Source organism: Carassius carassius, chromosome 46, assembly GCF_963082965.1.
Source record: "Carassius carassius chromosome 46, fCarCar2.1, whole genome shotgun sequence".
NCBI classification, from domain to species: domain Eukaryota; kingdom Metazoa; phylum Chordata; class Actinopteri; order Cypriniformes; family Cyprinidae; genus Carassius; species Carassius carassius.
The window spans coordinates 16997074-17021309 of NC_081800.1; the positions used below are offsets into that span (position 1 = coordinate 16997074).

The following is a 24236-nucleotide window of genomic DNA, read 5'->3' on the forward strand; positions in this document are numbered from 1 at the left end:
CTAAAAATAATAATAAAAAAATACTAAAATAAATTCGATTAAATCAAACTGTTGTATATCTTATATTTAATAAACAAGGCAGCGCTACTGAAATTGTGCTGAAAAACAGTGATCAGCGATGGACAGATTCTAATTTGGTAACACCATCAATGAGCTCAACGCAGATAAATATATCTCACTGGTTGTGTATGAAAACATAGAGAGCTAGCAAGGCAACATCGTGTGCATCATGCTTGCCTTGTTCAACGTCACTTGTAGGCGGGGAAACAACGCCATTTCTGCTCGAGACGCATGATTTCCAGTAAGGAGTTTCGAAAGAGGTTTCCGTTTTCTCAATTTCTGTTGTATTTTCATTATTTCTGGTTCCTCGCTAAAATCCGACGGAGGATAAGCTACATTGTATCTTTAATGCACTAAAATAAAAAGCCCACAATCCAGCAATGTTTCATTACAAACAATTAAGGAGCCTATTCAACGAAAAATGTAAATTTTTTCATTGACAAAATAAATAAATAAAATATAAAATAAAACAATTTAATGTCTACGACTTTAAAACATGAAAACCCAACCATGAATGTGTAATAATATACCTCATTCTAAATCATGAACATTTGGATCCATTGAGGTGAATTGTTGCCTTGTCCGCGGTTTACAAGTTAACTTACTTTGTGTGTACAAGTTGCTTGTTTGGTTTTTGTGCTCCCTTCCCAAGAAGCATAGAAATAAATAAACCCGCGTATTCAGGATTATTGTTTTGTTAAAAAAAGTCGCTTATTTTGGGCTTTTTATCAGTCTAGTTTGCTGGATTTGTAATGGATCTGGCAACATATCATCTTTTACATCAGGAAATGTTGAAGTCAGCAAACTGCATCGTCATTAGTAGCCTAGGACTAGCCTTTATTTAATTATTTTAGAATAACATTTTCTTTTGCTCGCCGATATGACTATAGAATAGTGAAGGAGTACATAAATAAAACATAAAATTTGTACTCCCCAAAAAACATAATTTTGTGCTACCACCAGAGGGCAGTAGGACACCGTGAAAAATAAACTGATCTGTGTTGGTCACGTTAAGTTTAGGTTATGCAATAAAACTATAAATTCAAAAATGAAGGACAATATGTGTAAAATAATTCTAAATTTACCAATTTTAAAGATTGGATTAAATCAAACTCCCCATATGGTCCATGTTTAGTGAAGCCAAGGCAGTGTCAAGCTTCAGGCATTCCTCATATCAAAGACCATTTCCTGACCGCTCATGATACATTTGGCCTGTCTGAGGGCTGTTGAGACAGGTCAGCAGAATGCTGTATGAGCTTCTGGGGTTGTTTTCATGTTCAGCCTTAACTTAAACAAAGTCAGAGCTGACTTGGTCAATCTCCCGCTGATAGAATTTGACAGGCCCGAAACTGAATTCTGAAGGAACAAATGTTATTAATAAAAATTCCATAAGAGTTGTGCAAACTGTTTGATTTCTATCACAACTGACCTTTCGCAGCTGTTTTGAAAAGTAACAACTATGAAAATAAACATATGGAAAGGAAAAAAACGTTGTAAGACGCTATCAGAAATTGTTAAAAAATGTGAATGCATGAATTTTGAAATAGTTGCTTATTAGCATGCACATAACTGGCATATTGTCTGTTTATCAGAACAAAGCACATAATAATGCCATTTTTGGTATTGTGCAGGATTAAGGGCTTTATTAAGGATTTAATAAGGATTAAGCCCTTAATCCTGCACCATACCTTAATTTAACAACTACATTATCTACTATTAATAAGCAGCAAGTTAGGAGTTTATTAAGCCAAAAGTCATAGTTATTAGTTAGTAAATTGTAAAAATTGGACCCCAAACTACATAGTGAAAAAAACTACAAATAAATATTATATATTATTATAATATTATTATAAGATAAATTATAAATAAATGGTTTAATATTTTAAAATCAAGGCAAAAGTCACCAGATTGTTCAAAGCTTTTCATTATTTCAGGGTCCTGTTAGGTAAAGACCCAGTATTGAGTAACAGAGATGGCAGCACATCTGGAATCAATACAGCCGAACTGGGTAACTAGGGTTTGGGGGGGAGTTAGGGCTAAGGTTGGGCTAGTTACGGTTTTGGCCCTGGGGGTCCATGTGTCCCTGACTCCTAAATAGATTTGATTGCTACCAGCTGGCAGCCTTAACTCACCCTGTGTCAGGGATCTCCTCTGATGTCAACCTTGTCAGTATCAAGGCTAGACAGGACAAAGGAGAGCAAGATATGAGCAGTTATGAACAGAGGTGTAGGCAGGGTCTGAGCTATGGGAAATCTTGCTGCACTGCATGTGAACTTTCTGGTTTGCATCATGAACATTTCTACCTTTGTTTGAAAATACTGAGGACAATTTCCATTTAAAGGTAGAACAAAATAGTACAGATAACGCACATGCTTTTTATGAGAATCCTTCAAATATAATATGCTCTTGAAAGGCTATAACTGACTATATCAAAGCTCAAATCACAGAGACTGACTGCAGAAGACATGAAAAATGCTAAATGCTTCTGCATTCACATTTTTCAGAAAGAATCCTGTCATGTTTCAGGACAACAGGCAAACTTATTTGACCTTTAAAATTACTCATTCTTTTTCATATGCCAAGACCACTCTTAGATGTAATATGTTTATACACATTCTATATGTAACATAATACTAATGTATATAATATTACTATATATATATATATATATATATATATATATGTGTGTGTGTGTGTGTGTGTGTGTGTGTGTGTGTGTATGTGTGTGTGTGTGTGTGTGTATTATGTACATTAGTATTGTTTAATATATATGCTGTATATTATAATAATTATAAATATAATAATAGAACATTATAACTTGGATTATAATATACTATAGGGGATGCAGCATACTATAGAAATATTGTTAACGCTTTTTACAACTTTTATTCTTGATGCTCACATCCACATCTGTCACACTAAATACAGGATTATTTAGCAATATTCATGAATATAATTTGAGAAATTGACAGAATGGCTTATGTATGTTCGACTGAGGGATTTTACATTATACACTGAGGTATTCATATTTAGTATTTGTATAGTTTTTATAATACACACGCACCTGCGGGTTTTATAACCTTTTAGCACGAATGTGTTTATTTGCTATCTTAACAGTTTTTTTTTTGAAAGCTAAACTTAACAGTAGTAATTTTGAGCTTTTCCTTAATGCTGAATCCATACACTTTATCATTCTGTAATTTAGATTCTGCTCTAGCTCTAGAGTCAGAGAGGTCGAGTTCAAGCTGACCAGGTCACATCACTCAGAGTGCGCCGGCATGGATGGTTGCTATGGTGAGGGTTATGGTCGAAGAGATATGGGGATCGATGGAGAATTTTTGCTTGCTCAAGTAACAAAAACATACACTTGTGTTTTTTATTTTTGCATTTACACTTTCATATACTCAATTAGAATTAAGCAAAAATATAAATAGGAACTTCTTGAATTGTCCATCAATATGTTAAATACAAGCAACTGTTACACTGGTACAGCTAGAAAAAAAGAAAGAAAGAAGGGAATTAAGTTGTGTTGCTAATTAGCATTGTGTAAACAAATTTCTATGTAATTATAGCTCATGAAACTGATATTAACCCTGTAAGCCATGTCATTTTTGCATCCCTGAAGGTGTTGACATACACAAAAATGACACATAACTCCAAAACTGTAGCCAGGAGGTTTAAAAGGTAGGTATTTTTTTTTATAGAAATCTTTATATAAACATTTATCTTTACATTTGAAAATCCTCCTGTTGAGAAATAGTTGATAAAAGTGTAAGAAAAATGTATGTGGTCAAGGGAAATTGTTCATATCTTTCAAATTTGATATTCAATGTCTCAGGAAAGAAATAAGAATGATTGTTTTAGTGATGTTACCCAACACGTGAGCTGTATGTGAATTAAATATTTTGGTGATATGAAGTTATCAAAAGTTACAGCATTTGGAACCAAGGTAGCCTTTTTCTTAACCCTTGACAGTTTTAGTCAAAGCCCCAAACAATTATGCTTGTTTTATTTTATCCTGTGAGAGCTTTCAAATGACTTATTACACATGTCTATCTGAGCTGTATGATGGTTTTTTAATTGTGAAAAAAAATAATAATAATTTGATTTTATTAGGAGTTTTACTTACAATATCCATTTTTTTGTTGTTGTTGTTGATCAGGGCGGTAGTTCGAAATAAAATTAGTAATTTTTTCACAAAGGCCCTCCTGCCCACAGTACACTCCGTAGCACTCAATGATCAGATCGTAGCAAAAGATTATCAAAATAATTACATTCGTTCATTTAGAATGATGCCTATTTTGTATTATTCCATTCAGTGGTTGCTCAGTAATTTGATTATGATGGTCTGTCTACTAAGACTGGAGGGCAAGGACTGTATATAACCGTTATTCATCTTAATCAGAAACTTAATCATCAGCATCCATCAGCACTTTACATTAAATATGAGATTAATCTCCGAGTCCATACTATAAAAATACATTGGACCTAAAGAGGGTTATGTTGGGGGTCAATGTTTGGATGTATATCCTATAGTTTAAGACAACGGTTGCAATCACACATAAGTAATTAAGTCAATTCCCATCACATCTGTACATGGACTATATTTCATGCAGCCATAAGTTGAATTATCTAGCTTTTCATTTTGGACTATACTAAACCCTTGAAAACAGAGAACCTTTATTTGACACCCATCCTGAAGGCACTAACCATCATCAGGCAGTGTTGAAAAGTTAAATACTGATTGAAATTAAGTGACATCGAGCCAAGTATGGTGACCCATTCTCAGAATTCGTGCTCTGCATTTAACCTGTCCAAAGTGCACAGCAGTGGACACACACATGGAGCAGTGGGCAGCAATTTGTCGTGATATTGCCGGCCCGAGACTCAAATCCATAACCTTAGGGTTAGGAGTCAAACTCTCTACCATTAGGCCACAACTTCCCCAAAAGTCTATGTAAGCAGCATAGTACTCAACTATTAAAAAACATCCATCTGTTGAACTAGCCAGCTCTAACTATCTCTTATGCAGAAGCTAAGCAAATATTCACTTACATTAAAATCATTTTATTTGCTATTTGGTTTATTCATACACTCTCTGAAAAAAAAGGTATAAAAATTGTCACTGGGGCGGTACCTTTTCAAAAGATACACCTTTGTACCTGAAAGGTACAAAGGTGTAACTTTGAAAAGGTACAATCCCAGTGACAGTTTTTGTACCTGTTTTTCCTGAGAGTGTAGAATAGCCACATGACCTCAATATCCCACAAATCTTAGCTTTGTTACATAATTTCATAATCTCACCCATATATACATTTTTTTATATAAGGCAGTTCACCTTTATAATCTACCACTTCACATGTACGGGGAAATGAGCCATTAAAGATTTTTGACATATTCTCTTTAATATTGTGTAATACTTTTTTTTAAATACAGTATTTTCTGAGGTAGACCATTACAGTTCAAGAACATTATCATTTTTATAACAGACATCAAAAAAAGACATGAAATGAATATTTTCATGTACAATATGCTGCAAAAATGAGGTAGAAATGGTTACAGAAAATGTACGAGAACAAGATCCAAGAACAAATTTACTGTACTAATAGATCAAAACAGCTAATTAATGACAATTTTGTTGGACAAACTGTATTTTTGTGTTCCTGTTTTGAAATCAGCCAAGTCTCTGTATTTGCCTATGATAGCTGATTAAAAATGGTTTGAATGTATGGAAACTGGTGCTGTATTTTTCTACACAAGATGATTTATTTGTATACATTGGATGTCCCTGAGTCTGCCAGGTTCTGCAGGTTTTATCTCTTCGGCAATGATCAATATGTGCTCCTGTGGTCATTCTGATTGACCTGTGTGGCATGAGTAAAGCCACCAGCTGTACTTGAAGAACCGAACAGTGCTATAGGGTTACTAGACATCAGTCAGAATATGCTTCTCCAAAAGACCGTGTGTAAGATAGAGGAACGGGGGATGGAAAATCGGCTGTACAGGGCCAGCAACCAAGGGGACAAACCATTGTGCTAAGAGCATGGGGTGTGATGGGGCTAAGGAGTGATCAGCGGCTGTTACATCACAGTTGATCAAAATGTAAAAATCCACAAAAGCCAGTCTACAGAAAATATAAATAAGCTCAATCTCAGTTTCTTCAGCAGTGATGATTTGAAGACAACTGATCACTCCAATTTTTATGTACCTTATAAACAAAAAATCTGAAAATTGTAAACATTGGTACAGGCTGCTCCATCTGGATTGTCTACATGTTGAGCGTGTTCCTTTTCATATATTACACATGATGGTATAACACATTTATAATATGACATGATTAGCTGCCAATTATATATATATATATATATATATATATATATATATATATATATAAACATTCTCATTCTGATCTTTGGGTTGTTTCTTTTTTTCTCCTCAAGTACTTACATTGGTTGTTTTAAAAGGACACTGTCATTTGCTTTATACCTTGGTTTCTGAAAACAGTTTGTCCAACAAAATCAAACGTCATGTTTGCCATCTACAATAACACTTCATGAAGACAATCATCACTCCATCAAAAATCTACATCAAAAATAAAGGGTAAGGATAAGGGGACATTTTTCATAAAGAGTTAAAAACATGGATTTATGGCATCAGATATTCTCTGAAATACCTGAATTACATTCATTGTTTGTCTTTGTAGCATTTCAAGTTTCACCTAGGAGGTAACAGCACAGATGCAGTGTGTATTCAGGTCTGTTGCTCACCTCCAACCTCAATGCTACTACTAAGACCCTAAGATTACATACATTCTTTATTTATAATTTCTGAGGTAAAGAGATTCTTCCTGAGTATTTCAAACATGACTACATATTCTAATAAAATAAACTTAGTAAAGCAGAAGAGAGAAAATAGTCATTCATGGACCCTTGTTTTTGTGTTTGAGGGTCCTGAGCAAAGGCTTTCATGAGATTCTGAGGAATGTGATGGGCTGTTTACATATTGTTGTATTTGGTAAAATTTTTATTACCTTTAACAAAGTGTTCTGAAAGAAGCCTTTCTATTATCTGACTTTCTATGGATTAGCATTTTAATACTTTTTGGGTAGCAATGCATACGTTTTGGTAAAATGACCATTTTGACAAAGTGCACAAGATATGAACGTGGCCTAACAATCAATTTTGTAAAATACTGTTGCTTTCTTCCCTAAGAGTTGCATAACAGTAAATACATTTTGGTGAATGCTGCGACTTGGACATTATAATGTTGGTGAGCATTTTTGGTACAAACAAAGTCGTTTTGATATATCCTAAGCCCTTTAACACCAAATGATCTTAAAACAAATCAACGCAAATAAAACAACACCACTGGAGTGGACTGGCAATAAATAGGATCCTGAGAGATGTTTTTAATGGGGGAATTTTTCAGGAAAAGCCTCCAGATTTAGTCCAGGATCAAGGCTAATTGGAATCCCAGTGGAATTCCAAAATATAATTCAGTCTTTCTATCAGATATGCCAAGCAACTACTAAATGCCCCCTCAAGAAAGGCCTAGTATTTAATTTATTTGGGAAAAAAATAAAGTATATGTATATTTATAGAAAAGCAACACACCCTGGGCGTATTCCCTAGATTAAACACATTAATTCCAAAATGCCACCATAAACTGTAATTTCAAGTCCCACTCTTTTGGCTGCAACAAGTAGTTAAAAAAGAAAGAAAGAAAGAAAGAAAGAAAAGCATTTAGCAGTCTCCAACCAGTGGTTGACTATGTTCTCAGTGGCTATAAACCTTGCTCCACTCCATACAAGTGTCCAGTTCTTTGGGGGTGCTGTGAGGGCGTACCTTACAGAAAGCATTTTCAAAGTCTTGGAGGGTAGGGGAAGAAAGGGATGAAGAGAGACCATGCAAGGGCACGGGTGCAGAGGCAGAAGCTGACGCCAGGGCCTGCTGGCAGAGCTGCAGCAGCTCCCAGACGGAGAAGCCTTCTGAACGCTGCAGTACTGCTGACATCTCCCTTTCACCCAGAGTGAAGCCTTGGGGCGCCAGCGCCTGCAGAAGCACATGTCTGCGTGTGCTTCCATCTGGCAGGCCTATGTGGTAACGCTTGGAGAAGCAGCGCAGGAGGGGATCTTTGATCAAATCAGGCCGTCTTGTGGTGCACACAACCAGAACCAAGCTGCTCTGACCATGTTGAATCTTCTCTAGCTGGGTCTGCAGTTGCTGTCTGAGACCTTCCTCCTCAACGGCCTCCACCTCGCTTAGCAACACCACTGCTGGTTGTCGGGCTGATGCTACCGAGAACAGAGTGACAAGAAGTTGCTCTGCTTCTCCTTTCAGTTTAGAGGCCAAAGTTGCACAACTCAGCCTATAGAAGCTAGCACCCAGTTGAGATGCCATGGATCTTACCAGTGTTGCTTTGCCCCCACCTTGAGGGCCAAACAGCAGGACAGTTCTGGGTGGGCGGATGGCAGGGTTGGGTCGCAGGACAGGCCACAGCACGTCCTCCTCCAGTGCTGCTTTGATGTGACAGTTCCCAGCCAGTTCACTCCAAAGCAAAGCTGGACTGCAATCTTGAAGTTCTTGGCTTACTTGCTCCAGCATTCGGGGCTCCATGCTTTTCACAGGATCGGAGCGCTTCTGAGAATGATGCTGGGAAAAGTCTTGCTCCGCACCTCCATTCTCTCCAGTCATGGCTGCTGGTGGACTGTAATCCCCTGCGGCTCCATACGCTGGTGAAACCAAGGGCTTTAGCCCACTGTACTTCCCTACTTCCTCTCCTTCCAGGCTTGACTGAGATGAAGGTTTACTAGGCTTAAATGCTTGAGGATCTGTGTTGCCCATTCCGAAGCCATTTCCACGGCACTCAGCTTTTTCACTGACCCCATATGGAGAATCTCCCCCAGTTTTTATGGGGTCATAGCTATATTTCCTATAGCGTGAACTGTCTCCATCTTCCTCATCCAGGGTCATCTCAAATGCTTTTCTCTTCAGAGAGCCCCCAGTCTCTGATCCCCCTAGACTACTGTTCTGATATCCATAATTGCCACCAACCACTGTGGGTCTTGATGGAAGTGGAGAGGGGGCGGCTATGCCCGTGGGCATGTAAGGGGCTGTTGGATGGATGTAGCTAGGAGCAAGGCTAGTCTGGTGAGAGTAGGTGCTAGGGGGGTAGTTGTACACAGGGGTGGAAGGTGTGTAACTGGGTAGTAGTGTAGGGCTAGGCTGAAGGGCATGTAATGAGGCTGGTGGAAGTGCTGAACTGGGTTGGGGACAGTACCCTGATGAGAGGTAGGTGCCATTGTAACTGGGCGGGTACTCACTGGAATGGGGCCCACTGCAGGAGCTGCTCCCACTGTATCCTGAGTCCGAAAGGTTGATGTTAACTGCTGACACATTGCCCGAGCCTGGTGGGCCTGCTGATGTGGGAACCACCTTTTGTCCCGATAGACCATCATGAGAGGAAGGAGGCACCAAGGGATACCCCCCGTCAGTGCTGTGCGTGAGAGGCCAAGGCTCCAGTTCACTTTTCTGGCTTCCGTTAAGAGCCCCAAAGGCTCCAGGCTCAGTGTATGTGCCCACAGCAGGGCGTTCGTACGGTGAGTCTAGCATGCCAGAGTATTTCTCAGCGTAGCGCTTCAACAGGTTGGAAGCAGTAAGGGCTGAGATGTCATCATTTGCCCAGGCATAGCTGTAGGAGCTACGGCTGCGGCTGGGGTAGAGCTCAGACTTGTGGGCCGGGGATGAGGTGGTGGAGGACACGTCCAAATGCTGCTCAGGCCACTGGCTCAGGGGCTGTGCATGCTCCGGGTTCCAGTGCATCTTCAATAGGCCTGCCGAAGACAGCAATTTGTCAGATTATTCAAGAACTTGATAAATATCAATAGCATATGTTCATACCATTCACAAATCAACCTTGGATCCAGTGATTTTTTACAATTTGTATCAAAGAATTCTAAGACTAGTCAAAATGACTAAAGGCACATTGTGGCTGATTGCAGAGCTTTTTTTTTTGTCATTTTGCCTGGTGAGAGGACTTTTTGGTATTGTGCATGCACACAGAGGGAGTCTTTCTTTTCCTGCAGTATATATAAAAGAGAAGGGCTGTGAATTTGTTCCTTTCAAGCCCTCAGCCATGTAGCAGCCTTGTGTTGCCATCTGCAGTTCTCCCAGAGAAGAAACTGTTATCACCCTGTGCATGTTTCTCTCAATACATTCCCTCCCACTACCACACTCCATCCACAATGCAATTCTCCAAAAGGCTTCTATGGCCAGCTCAAAGGAGGGAGGGAAAAAGAGGGAAGAAGGAACAGGGGGAGGGGGGGGGTAATTTGGGGGAAAAGGGGGGGGGGGTCTGGTGGACGAAATAGTTGTGCTATTCATTGGCCACTTCCCATGAAGCACTGGGAGTGTGGAATGCCCTTTCCTCTGGCTATCTCCAGCACCACTTTCCTGTGATTAATTATGCTGGCCTAATATGAACGTGATCTTAATGCACATGAGGAAAAATAAATCTGAATTAAAAAAAAAAAATAATAATAATAATATATATATATATATATATAGATAGATAGATAGATAGATAGATAAAGTGTTGTTTTTCCACATCCAGTCTCCACCCTGTCCCTTCCCCCTCATAAAACAAATTCCCTTCTTTCAGAACTTTTAAAAGCATTACAGTTCAAAGGTACTTTATAAGAAAATTAACTATAATTAATAATCACAATGAATCAAAATGCACCATAAGAAAAAAATATATAATTATTTAGCGGTATGCATGATTAATGACTGTTATAATAGTAAAAAGATCTTTATCATTTTTTTCTTGGTCTTGATAATTCATGGAGCAAATAAAAGTTTTAAAACCAGCCATTTCATGAGGGTTGCAACTGCTCCTTCCAGAGGCATTAGCTAAATTCCACACATAGCTTGGCATTATTGAACTGTCAAGAATCAGCCTGGGGTGAGGGCTACAGGGGAAAATTAGAAGGTAAAAGGAATAAATTGCAAATCTTCATCACAGGCTGCAGTCTGAGGGGAAAGTGATGATTCGTTATTCAAACTTCTAAAAGTGTGCAAGCTGCTGCTTTATTGCCATTTAAATCAAGTTTCAGTCCTGTGTGCTATGTTTCCCCTTACTCTTTTTCTCCCAAAAACTCAGCCCTCCCCCTTTGTGTGTTCTTTCTGTTTCTCGAACTCTCACCCCTCCCGTTGCCAAACCTTCCCATGTGTGTCTTCAGATTACGCCTGCTATTTATTCCAAAAGATCACACCAACAGACCAGATGGCCTTTGGATTACCATGTCCTTCATATTCATATCTAGAGCCTTAAGTTCCCCAAGTCCAAACCAGCACCTTAACGCTATTGCTGATTTCTAATTTAACATAAAATCCCTCAGAATTTTTAAACAAGGTTAACACAGGTAAAGCATTTGATCATTGTTCAGTCAGAAACAGTATATGTCCAGCAGGACAATACCATCTGCTGGCTGGTTTGTGACGTGCTGTATGGAGCACAATAATGAGGCCAGTGTGTGACAGAGATAGATGGCAGCCCAGGGGAGCTCATAAAACCTGCAATGGGGAGAGCAGGAGGAGGGGAATGGACAGCAGGCGCTCCGGCCACTGTGTGTGCGTGTGCAAGCACACGCATGAGTCTATCTGAGAGGATGGGACTTGACATTAGGGAAGTCATTCAGGCGGTCAAACTGCTGTCCACTCCATCAATATACATGTGTGTTCGTGCACCAAGACACATGGGAAAGTGCACATGGAAGTGCCATTTGGGGCAGGCTGCTTCAAGAAGATGAGTTCACCTTAGTGTCCTACTGCCCAGCTAAAAATGCTATCCATGAGCATGAAATAAGACACAGATGAGCTGGTTTGCAATTAGAGCTACGCCTCAGCAGGGACTCTAATAATCTAGATGTGATTTAATCTGTTTCTATTTAAATCACCACAGCTGCAGAGATTAACTCATTCTGGGCATTTGAGAATAGATGGTCCAATTACTACAAAATTGGTAGAAGTGCAAATGACCTCTGAAGGCTATTTATTTCTGTGAATAAATGACAGAATCAAGCCAAGGAACAATTAATAAAATATGCCAATAAAGACTGAGATGATGAGTTGTAAAGAAACAAGCAATATCCTATTTTAAAAAAAAAATTGATTGAACTGAACAGGTAATCAAGATATATGTTATGAGGATGTGTTATGCTGGGTACAAACATGGACACAACCAGGTTTCATTATCCCTCTCACACACATATACCTAAATTATAGCCACAAGACCATTTCTAATCTCACATCAACACTAGGAGTAAACAGAGGAATGGATGCGTGGCTTAAGAAACAAAGGGCCCTTTAAACAAAAATGTATTGTCCGCATGGGAGCTCCTGGCCATTGCTTTGTGTGAACCGCAACGAGTGGTTTGCCGTGGTGGCTCCATGCAGGTCCGAGGCTGGCAGGGAGACAGATGTTTCCATTGCTCGACTTACTGTCTGTGTGTCCATTGTTGCACAGCCCATCTAGCAGACGTCCTCCTGGCCTGACAATCCTGTTGGTCCTGAGACAAATGCTGAGGGATCCTATTGAGAGGCCTGCCTAATTATGGAAATCTTATTAATCTATTCAGCAGCTGTGTGCTGACAGCCTTTGTGACGTCCTGGTATTTATTGAGGGTTCTTTTGTAGATGTGTGCATTTGTTTGTTTGTGTGCACCATCTTGATTTAATAAAGCGCTACTAGATTATTATTATTTTTTTAAAGTTAAGATAACCAAAATATTAGTTATGAATTTGACTCGACCACTATATTACTACAAGCAGGTTGCTGGAGCAGAAGGTTCAGCAACGTGAGAGCTGAACAGGCCCGGCTGCCAGAGGATGCTCAGCTTTTCACAGCTCCCCAGGGGTCCGTGTGCACTTTCAGGCTGTGTCACTTTTGTTTTCCTGCCCTGAGGAATAAAACCTACATGGATGCAACAAGCCTTCTGGGAGACAGGGCCATTAAACCAGGCAGATTGCACAGGGGCCAGTTGTAAACAGGAGCAGCCTGAATGAATCCAATCATGCATTATTGTGGGCACCCACTCCCTAAACCCCACACATATATTTACTCTACTAAAAGGACCCCCTTCATTGCATATTCAGATATCAAATCTACAAACACCGTTTGCATCTTCAACTAAAGAGCACACAGACAAGAGTATACTTGCATTCAGCTACCCTTACACTGTTGAAACGGGACAACTTTAAAGGGAAGCAAGGGGAAATAACAGCACACACACACACACACACACAAATTCTCAGTCCTGAAAATTTGATTAATTACTATCCATCTCTGTTAATTAAACATCAAAACAACTTAAAAGCAGTAGTTGTACGGTTGAACAGTGAGCATCCTGTCGGGAATCATGTCCTGAAACTTCAGCCCACAGTTCTGGTATGTGTGGAACTCCCTTTGAAGAACGCTGATGCCAAAAAAAAGGGCTCTTTCAGGAGAGCATAAAGATGAAGGAGAGAGAGAGACAGGAAGAAAGATGAGAGATCTGAGTAGATCTGGTTGAAGAGTGCAGAGGGAGGATTGGGTTTACATGAATTAATCACCTTGGTGCAGATAAGATGGCACACTGTGTTTTAATAATCAGCTGATTTGTATTCCGTATACAGATGTCTCTAAAATCAATGCCTTAGGCAGAGGGACTGCAAAATGTCGATGATGTAGACTATCGGACACTTTAAAGTCATGCAGTTATTCGAAACCAAATTCAGGTTATATATATATTTTTTTTATTAAAATGAAAATGTTAAATAAACAAATATATAGAATTTCAATATTTTAAAATACTGGAAAAATTATTACTGAAAAAGGTAGAGGAATTCATAGTGATGCACAACAAATAAACGTAAAAACCATGTAAAAAAATTATAATTAAAAAATTATATCTTCTGAAAATCTGGTCCTGGATGAAGGGTGATCAGATCTTGACTTTAGAAAATAAGAAAAAAAAAGAAAGAAGTGTGAGGTCCTTCCTCAAAAATCCTGACAACAGCTCCTCATAATTTACAAGGCATGCATAATAGGCCATAACTATGACAGGTTTTTTTTTTTAATTGATCCATTAGTTACAGCAGCGTGGTTAACATTATCTCTCTGTCTCTTTTTTCTTGCTCTTTCTTTCTGGTCATCTGCTCGCTTTTCAGGGGCCTAAAAGATGTAATAGCAGAAGAGGCAGTGAGCCTTATGAGTGTTCACACCTGCTCCTCAGTGCACTGCCAGACGCCATGGCTCTTTTCAGCCTGGCCCAGTGGGGTCCCTAGAGGAAGGAGCCTATCTGCTGGAGTGGCAGTGAAGGATCTGATTTTTTTCTTCTCTCTCTCTCTCTCTCTCTCTCTCTCTCTCTCTCTCTCTCTCTCATACAAACACACACACACACACACATACAAAAGTCCTCCATTTGAGCTGCAGTCCATCATCTCTCAGCTTTGAAGGTGTTATTGCTTGGCCTTTTGGGACACTGTAAGTTGATGATGCTACAGTAAATATTGAGTCTCACACCAAATTTCTCAACAATGCGAGAATAATGAAAATTCAGCACTCAGAAAACTCATCAATGTGACAAATGCATTACGTAATACAGGCTGTTAGTCATGAGAAAATTATTTAGTACAAAATTGAATATTTACACATTTTAAATTGTATGCATCCTTTGCTTTAATTTGAAATAAATACTATTAAACAGGCACATTACTACAAAATTAAAGTTCATGTTGTGAAGCGCAATCTCTGTGATCTATATGTATCATTTGTGGATAATTGTGCACATTTCAGCTCATTTTAGACTAAAATGAGAGAAACTCAAAGCCTTGGTGGTTTAAATGAATGAGTAGATGTTCATAATTTCAGAAACAACACCCCCATCCCCCTGACCAGCTAATTATTGTCCACAAATGCCTGGCACCATCCTTTTTATGAAAAACAGGGTTCCTATTTTCTGTGTCCGCAGGCCAGGTTTAGGTCATTGTGTCCACTAATATATCAAAGGACAGCTGTCCTAAGGCTCTGTGATGACCAATCACCCCCTTCCATCTGTCTCTCTTATCCAATCTCTCCTCCATTTCCCCCTGTTCTCCTCCATCCCCTACTTCCAGTCTCTCTCGTTCACCCCTCTCCCTCCTTCCTTTCCACCCTGCCCCCTCATGGAGTTCCCAGATTGCGTTGAGGTGCTCTATCTCAAATTCCCTGGCCACTTTATTCATTGACCCTACGTGCGCCCTCACAAATATAACTTAGACTGGATTAGGTATTATTATTAAATACAACTAAAACACACACAAAAGACATTATTACTTGAAATAAATATTAATCAAAATGATATATATATAATTTAACTTACTTTATTTTAGCTAGTTGCTAAGGTAATATTTCTCATTTTTGTTTACTTTAAGCTAAAGTACTAAAATAACAAACTGAAACTAAAACTATATAGAATAAACTAAAAACTATATAGACATACTACAGAGATATTTTAAAAAACAAAAACTAGCATAAATTACAAATCATAGTGTATCAATGATAGTTAACACTGGACTGGATGCAGGATATATAATATGTGGGTTTTAACTTTTCAGACTACAGATCGCTGGACTTGTAAAAACACTCTGCAGCTTAAACGGTTCACATATAAATAAAATTCTGTCATTTACTCAACCTGTATGACCTTATATTTACTTTTATGCATTTGCCAAATGCTTTCATCCAAAGCAACCTACATTGCATTTTATCAGTTCTTACTACAGGAATGCTTTATATACCTTCTGCGAGAAATTATGCTTTATATATCTGTGTATAACCATAGTCCATATTGTATGTGCAAAAAAAAAAAAAACCTTTACAAACAAACATACAGGTTTGAAACAACATACAGTAAGACTAAGTAGATGAGTTCACTTTTGAGTGAACTATATCTTTAATTAGAGAACCACAGACAAGCCCTTTGAGGGATATATTGGAATATCTTGGAGCAGAGAAACTTGACGCCCAATAACCCTCACAAGTCCGGGACTTAATTGGAAGTGTAATTGTGGCAGCAATAGGCCTAATGAGCTGTCTTCAACGATGGTGAGATGATGAGCAGAGGTGGGGGGTCCCAGGCAGAATGTGTTTCTCTAAGCCCCTTGTCCTACAGCCGCCATTTCTCTTCCATCTCACTGACTACACTGCAGGCTAATTAAAGTCCATTCACACCCGCCACTAATGACCCCACACTCATTCACACAAACACTTCAGCACCTTGCCTGTTTACTCAAGGGTCCCAATGCCCCTCCAGAGCCACATTCACCCCATCCCTCTCATTAGAACAGATGTGTTGGATGCTTGTTGTTAATTGCTTCTTCTGAGGCATCCAGCGCGCCCCTTCCCATAGACCGAACTCAGAGCCTTAATGACTTAACAGATGCGATTAGAGTGCTTCTTCAGCCTAGACCTTTAGTATGGAGAAGGGAAAAAATGAGGTCATAATATAGCGAGAGAGCTGAGGCTATGATTGTTTCTCTTTAAACAAGGAATATGCTGGACAGCAGTGCCCCTGAGCAACAAGAGTTAGAGCACTCATGGGCTGCTGGCCTGGGACTGATTTAAGGGTGTGTTTGAAGTGCAGATTATAGATTCTTTGCAGCAAATCCCTCCAGGAGTATCCATGGCCCCAGGAATCTCTCTCAGATTTCTTTCAACTTTGAACGCTCTTCAGCTTGTGGTTCCTACGTGCTCATCAGAGCAACATTTATAATTGTTTGTGGATGTAGTAAGAGTGCATGTAACTGCATGGGACAGACATCAAACAAAATCTTCAAATGCACACACGTAGTACAAAAATGAATGTCCTCTCAAGTCAAACATAAACACCGATGTCAGAAATGCTCAGATGCTCCACAAAGAAAATTCCAGCATGGATGTGACACTATTCACATCTATACCACATAACCTTCCCTACATTCACCTGACTCCAGCACAGGGGACTTCTGAGGAAGAGTGAACAGACAAGACATATCAGCACTGACCAGGAGGAAAAGGAATTTGTCTGGGTTTTAAAACCTCTTCCCCTCATCAAAACTATTTTTTTTTATAAAACATATGCAGAGAATTCAGTTTGCATGAGAAAAGGAACTTATCAAAACAAACAAAAAGTAATTCCATTGGCACATCTGACAAAGGTCTTCTGAATACCTCACTAAATGGAATTATAACAGCATAGACATTAGTGCTAATCGGTTGATGCAACAACCTAGCAAGCCAGCTGAAAGGTATAAGCCAGCGATTATATCTCAAACTGAGGTACCTTGATTCTTTAGTTTGATTTCCCTTCCTCTTTTCATGTAACTGTCATGCCTATAAATCACAGAGAAGAAGAGCTAAAGAGTGGACAAAAAGCATCTCTTCAGGCAGAACTGGGGAAAGAAACCCCATGCTGACCTACAAACAATGCTGTTTTGGAAAGGGCCAAAGCGGAGCTCAAATGAAGCCTGGCAGGGGTTTAGGAATGGGGGCTAAAACTGGACATGTCAGTTATTAGGTCAGTCCAGAACAGTGAGAAAGAGGAAGAGAATTGGAGAAAGAGAGGCAGAGAAGAAGAGAGAGAAAGAGATTCAGAAAAGGAAAGAGATAGAGGAAGTAACTGTGCGAGTAAGCTGGACACTGGTGGTTAATCATGGGGAGATGACAGTGGCAGAACCACAGGGTTTCTCCTAGTACAGCCATCAGTTCACCCCCCACACCTGTCTTACTAACCATGACATATAGTTTGGGTATTTTCAGATCCAATAATGTAGCTTAAAACATTGTGAACAAAACAATTTAATTTCCTTTTTTTATAAAATGCCCCATTTTTAAACGGGTTTACCAACAAACTTAATACTAAAGGAGCCATAAGGGAATTTTTCACTAGAATAGTTCACAATAAGATATTAATTTAATTTGCTGTGGTTTGATGTCAAAAATGTTAAACTTACTATAGGGAACAATGGGACTCAGCATTCTGTGGATCTGGTCTCGATTACGGTAACAGTTCTGCGGTCAAACCCAGGTTAGCGTCTGTACGGCTGTAGTCCATCGCTGGCCTGCACTCACATTGGGACACAAAAAAATGTGTTCCTGAAAAAAAAAGAGCAGTAGCAGCGATCAGGAGGGGTGAATGGTCATCATACACATACACCGCACTGCATCATTTTTAAATGAAAAACAAACAAGTTCATTATGATGAATGAACATGAGTAAGGAACGTGCAACCAACAATCAAGACCCTCAAAGGCATCATCTCAATTTTAGACAAGAGTGAAACAGTCACGGACACAGGCACTCTCACTGTGGGCTGAAAACACACAGGGTATTCATTAAGAGCCTGCACACAGGCATTAAGCTGATTCTATGGCTGTGTCCAGCTTCTAAAGAGGGCTTTCTAAATCTCCCTGACAAAAAGCACCATACATACCATAGCCGTTCTCCTCGCCTCATCATAACAGCAGCAGAGAGCATGCTTTCACAAAATTAAACTCATGTAATCCCTAGCCACACACTCTCCTGGTTCAATCATCTCTCTTTATATATATATATTGTTATACAATATATATATTGTATATTTGTTACTTGCAAATATACATAAATATATTTATATACCCTTCTGGATATATATTTGTTATTTATTTGGATATACATACACATTATACACATTACACACATTATAAAAACTAAAAAAATTACCTTTCTGCTCTTAGAAATTAAAACGCAAAGACTTAATAATTGATAAATAATAAAAACACAAGTACATTGAAAAACGAAACTGCAACATGAACAGTTTGTTTGGCATGTTCCAAAGAAGAGTATAATTTCTTCTCAAGTTAGCATATAGGAAAGCTCACACATGAATGAAAAATATTACATCATAATGCTAGTCAAACAGTGTGGCTTCCAGCTCTGCTTTCAGGAAATGAAATGGCAACAGACACACCATTCATTATAAAGTTTGATGTTAAATAATGATATAAACCATGTTAAATGTACAAAATACATTTTTGTGAAGGTTTAAATATTTTTATAATGTATTAATGGTCAGTTTAATACTTAACTTACACTGGTCAGGTTAACATATTTAAACCTGTAAATGATTGATAAAACAATATTAGAAATACTGTATTTTTTATGTATATGTTTTCTCACAACAATTAGAAAATGAAACTTTAATGTATATTTTTTTATGTAGATGTTCATGTAATGGCTTTATGACAAAAATTAGAAATTGAATGGCACTTTACTTAATATACATTAGTATACTTTATGTAGATGTTCTCTTATAGTTTATATAACCAATGTCTTTATGATGAAAAATGGGGACCTGTGAAACTAATACTGTCAGAATCAGAATGAGAAACTTCTTTCCAGAATGGTGCTTTTGAAATAGTTTAAACTAAATGATGGGTCCTTTTACTTCTGCTCAATGAGTGAAAGACTATCCTAAACCAACAACCTCTAAACTTGCTGGGAATGAAGGCTGACACATCTATATACTCAACACATGCACACACATGCAGTCATGAAGAGCCGTATGCTTAAAATCTGACACCTGCATGCATTGCGGGGAATGCAGAAGAGGCTGTTTCACATAAAAGGAGGGAGAATGCAATGAAACAGAGTGAAGAAGAAGGAGAGTATAGGCTATCAGGAGAAGTAGAGGACAGTGCAATGCAGAGTTTAAGACTTTCAATCATTTACAGCTCCAGACAAGAACAACCAGCAGCAGCAGCCGCAAAGTGTACAGTTTAATATTAAAGTAAACTCACCTACTCATGCCTGCATTTTCCACATCAGATTCAAAAGCAGTTAGATAATCCCTGGAGCAGACAGGCTTGTGTGTGCAGTACTATGCTTTTTTTTCCACATATGGGACAAGACTCAACTCTCTCTGTGTGTGTCTCTTTCTCTCTCTTCCCTCCCAACCAGTAACAACAGAGCACCTACACACCCACCCACAAACACACACACACACACACACACACACACACACACAATCACCCTCCCCCAGCGTTACCCATCCCCCCCCTCTCTCTCTATTTTTTGTTAAAACTATTTAAGCAGAGAGAGAGAAAGAGAGAATGAGAGGAGGGCTATGGGGTGGGGGCAGCTGACCAATCATGCTTGGAGTGCAGGCTTGTATTCTTTTTCTGAGAGAGCAATAGAGAGAGAAGGTTAGTTATGGCAGAGGGAAAGACAGAGCCTGAGCTAGGCTAGTCCCTGAGGGAATTAGCGTAAAGATGTTTATTTTGGTAAATTTAAATGGTAAAATTACTGCTGACTCTAAAATACTGGCCAAAGCTTGATAGAACTGGAACTTTAATTCTAACTTGAAAGTGAATCAGAGTGAATAAAGTGAATCCGACACAACATTTCTAGACAATCCTTGATCACAGACTCTCATTCATATAGTTGTTACACAAGTTTTTTCATTTTAATCTTAGACATAAACTGCTGTTCAAAATATCTAAAGTCTCTTTTTATATAAATATTTTATTCAGCAAGGATGCTCAAAATTGCTGAAAAGTGACTAAAGATATTTGAAAAGGTACAAAAAATTACTATTTCAAATAAACTCTTGTTCTTTTGAACGTATTCTTTTACGTATTCGTCAAAGAATCCTTAAAATCCACAAAATGATTAAGCAGCTTGGGTGTTTCCAGCATTCATAATAATGTGAAATGTTTCTTGAGCAGCACATCAACACATTAGAATTATTTCTGAAGTATTATATTATACTGAAGACTGGATTAAATTCAGTTTTGACATCACAGGAATAAATTATATTTTCAAAAGTTATTTTGAATTATAGCAATATCTCACAATGAAGTTTTGATCAAATAAATGCAGACTGGGTAAGCATGAGAGACTTGACATTCTGAATCGATGAACATTATTATATCATCAACATGTACTGTATAACTTACACCTCAGATTATAGGAAGTTTCTAGACATTTTTTTTTACATTTTTTTAGTTGTTAAGTGGATAAAAACATTTTAAGTCGTGGCCTAATGGTTAGAGAGTCGGACTCCCAATCGAAAGGTTGTGAGTTCGAGTCCCGGGCCGGCAGGAATTGTGGGTGGGGGGAGTGCATGTACAGTTCTCTCTCCACCTTCAATACCACGACTTAGGTGCCCTTGAGCAAGGCATCAAACCCCCAACTGCTCCCCGGGCGCCGCAGCATAAATGGCTGCCCACTGCTCCGGGTGTGTGCTCACAGTGTGTGTGTGTGTTCACTGCTCTGTGTGTGTGTGCATTTCGGATGGGTTAAATGCAGAGCACAAATTCTGAGTATGGGTCACCATACTTGGCTGAATGTCACTTCACTTTCACTTTATAATGAACATGCATAATTTATGCCTCAAATCAGTACTGAAACATTAATTGTAACTTAAAATAAGTTTAGATATTGATCATATACTGTCATTTCTGTAGCTCTTAATAGATTCTATCTTTTATATTGCAAACCTAATATTATCAAAATGTATAATTTATGCCATAGTTTGGTATGAATTTCTATGCAATCACTAACTCTCATTTCTGTAGCTGTTAACTGAACTTGCATCAGCAAAGGTTATGACTGCTATAGGAACACTTTATTGACACCAAAGTCCAGTCTGACATGCTCAAGCGATTCAGTTCTGCTTCTGTACCTATTAAAGAAAATGCTGAATGACTGAATGATTCACGCAAAACCATAATGATTTTCATTTTAACATTAGCAATGGTTTTAGCATAAAGTTCAGTGTGTCAGTTCAAAGGTTTATGTGTGAACACACGAAATGTCTGCAGCTGCCACACTGACCATTTAGCATGCTAGCATAGGAAGTAAATGGAACCTACATTCTATACAGACTCACAGATTTTCACAGGTGGACTGGAGAATCCTATGCCTTTATTTTTGGAGCTCATCAGCATTTTGTGAGGAGTGTAAAGAGTGTGTGAGGTTGTGTATGGAGCATTTTTTGCACAGCTGACGATCTGTTTTTAGAGTGCTGTGTTCAGAAGTACACCCAAATCCGTCGCATCCAAATCTACCACGTCACATGGCACTGGTGGTGTAAAACTCAATCATACTGTTGAGTCTCATTTGAAATACACCTAAAAACAAGAAAGCATGCAGACTTCAGTGTCTAAAAAACAGTGTGAATGTTTTCAAGGAAAAGGGGAAAAAGCAAGGGTTCGACACCCCCATAAGGAAAAGAGCCCAACATGCAACCAGTAACCAAGTCAACTCTACACAGCAACTTGCTCCATCAGCATCTATAAAACTATCCTTTGTCCAACAAATGTCTTTCATCCCCTATGCTGCTATTCAGCACCACCCCCGTTCAAAAGAGACTTCCTCACGAAAAGCTTAACCGGTACTATTCTTAGTGGTGCTCCAGTGGAAATCACTGTAGCTCAGCACAAAGTGTGGGGTGAAACGGTAGCCAACCATTTTCATACTTTAATTTAAACTCTTGTAGCTTAAAAGTGCACAAGCAACCATTTAAAAAGTTGGAATGCTAAAGACAAGCATTCACAATGCCAAGTGTGCTGCAGAAACACCATTTAACTGTGCATCAGTCTCTATTAACAGTGCACTTTTTCTTCCCAGGTTGACCATAATTGGGAGATGCTAGTGGCTGAATGGGAACAGATTGGCAGGGCCTTGTGAGGATGCGAGCCCATCACTCTGTCTCCCACAAGAAGAGAAAAAAAATTAACCATTAATGCTGAGGCAAGCAGTCTGGCTACTGCAAGCCTGCTGAGTACAGCACTAATGACCACAAAGAAGTCTTTCTTCAGAGCTAGAAAGGGAGGGACAGACAGCGGAAGAGTCAGTTTGACAGGTGTCATTCATAAAATCAACCTCAAGTGTGTACAATTCACCACCCAGTACAGCCTCAAACACCACATGTCCGCTGACCCCAAGATATCTTGAGCATATTAAATTATAAGCATTAAAGAACCAAGCAGCTGAGCTTACTTAATGCTGGACCCCAAGACAACCACAAAGGATGAAAATCAGCTCTAATGACCTAAAACACTGAAGATCTCGGTCTGACCTCATTGTTAGAGGTCATGCCAGTTTTTAGCAGCTTTGCCGTCTTCAGTCTGTACAGTGCAGGGGGATCAGGTGCACAAATGACGGCCCGGTGATGAATCAGGGTAATAAGTCATTTGGTTGACTGAGAAGCTGCAAGCCTTGCAGTTGTCCCCCGCTGGTACTCATTAAGTGAGCAAAAGAGCAGGACTACCCCAGCACAGCCCTTAATGAAGATGACATGCAAGTGATTTTCAGTTGTACACTAAAATAGGCTGCAATCATGTATGTTACAGGGTTCCCACACCTTATGACCAATACATTTCCACGACTTTCTCAGTCATTTGTATTATGTAAAATAATATTTTGTAAAAATGTAACACTCAAAAAGAACAATTTCTAGCTGACAAATTTTTTTTTTTACATAAAATATATATATTTCAAATAAATGCTGTTCTTTTGAACTTTCTATTCATCAAATAATCCTGAAAAAAAAAACATATCATGGTTTATACCAACATTTTAAATGTTGTTTCATTGTTTTCAGCATTGGATATAACGACAATAAGGACATATCTTGCTGTTCAAATCAGCAAATAAGAATGATTTCTGAATGTGACACTGAAGACTGGAGTAATGAATGCTAAAAATTCAGCTCACAGAAATAAATTACTTGCTAAAATATATTAAGATAGGAAACAGTTATAACACAATATTACTGTTTTAATATAGTTTTTGATCAAGTTATATATATATGTGTGTGTGTGTGTGTGTGTGTGTGTGTGTGTGTGTGTGTGTGTGTGTGTGTGTGTGTGTCTGCCACTACTGCACTGTTCTGTTTAATGAGCTAATTTTCAGGTCTCATTTTAGGTGACAGCTGTACACTACTGAGTGATACACATGGCTGAGAGGAAATATTGTCAAGCTTTTTTTCCAGCAACCACCTAAAATAAAATGAGCCTATATTTAGAGAGTGCCATTCCAGAGCCAGAGAGAATGGCACTCCTGAAGACATATGTTCATTCTCTACCATAGCTGAACAAATATAAAATTTCAATCATCTAAAAAAAATAAATTAA

The 24236-nt window shown here is 38.7% G+C and overlaps 1 protein-coding gene and 1 long non-coding RNA gene across 3 annotated transcripts; one reads left to right on the forward strand and one right to left on the reverse strand.

The window, feature by feature from the left end:
- Positions 1-244: 244 nt before the first annotated feature.
- LOC132129763 (uncharacterized) lies at positions 245-3506 on the forward strand. The gene is made up of 3 exons (XR_009428573.1): positions 245-301; positions 1995-2068; positions 3266-3506. It is a non-coding gene; the product is annotated as an uncharacterized LOC132129763 (long non-coding RNA).
- A 4052-nt stretch (positions 3507-7558) lies between these two features.
- On the reverse strand, positions 7559-20051 carry LOC132129363 (fidgetin-like protein 2). Of its 2 annotated transcripts, none has more exons than XM_059540928.1 (3): positions 19900-20051; positions 18072-18213; positions 7559-9892 (listed from the first exon to the last, which is right to left on the reverse strand). In XM_059540928.1, the coding sequence occupies exons 2-3, from the start codon at positions 18094-18096 to the stop codon at positions 7836-7838; spliced, it is 2082 nt and encodes a 693-aa protein (XP_059396911.1). In that variant the 5' UTR covers positions 18097-18213; positions 19900-20051; the 3' UTR covers positions 7559-7835. The 2 variants fall into 2 exon arrangements, with proteins under 2 accessions (XP_059396911.1, XP_059396910.1); XM_059540927.1 differs by having other exon boundaries at positions 19896-20051.
- Positions 20052-24236: the final 4185 nt, after the last annotated feature.

Excerpts from the sequence above, each read along its gene's own strand:
- LOC132129363 (XM_059540928.1), bottom strand. The coding sequence starts at position 18,096 with ATGCTGAGTCCCATTGTTCCCTATA. Across the intron at positions 9,893-18,071 it reads GAGTCCCATTGTTCCCTATA|GCCTATTGAAGATGCACTGG; the intron begins GTAAGTTTAACA and ends TGTCTTCGGCAG.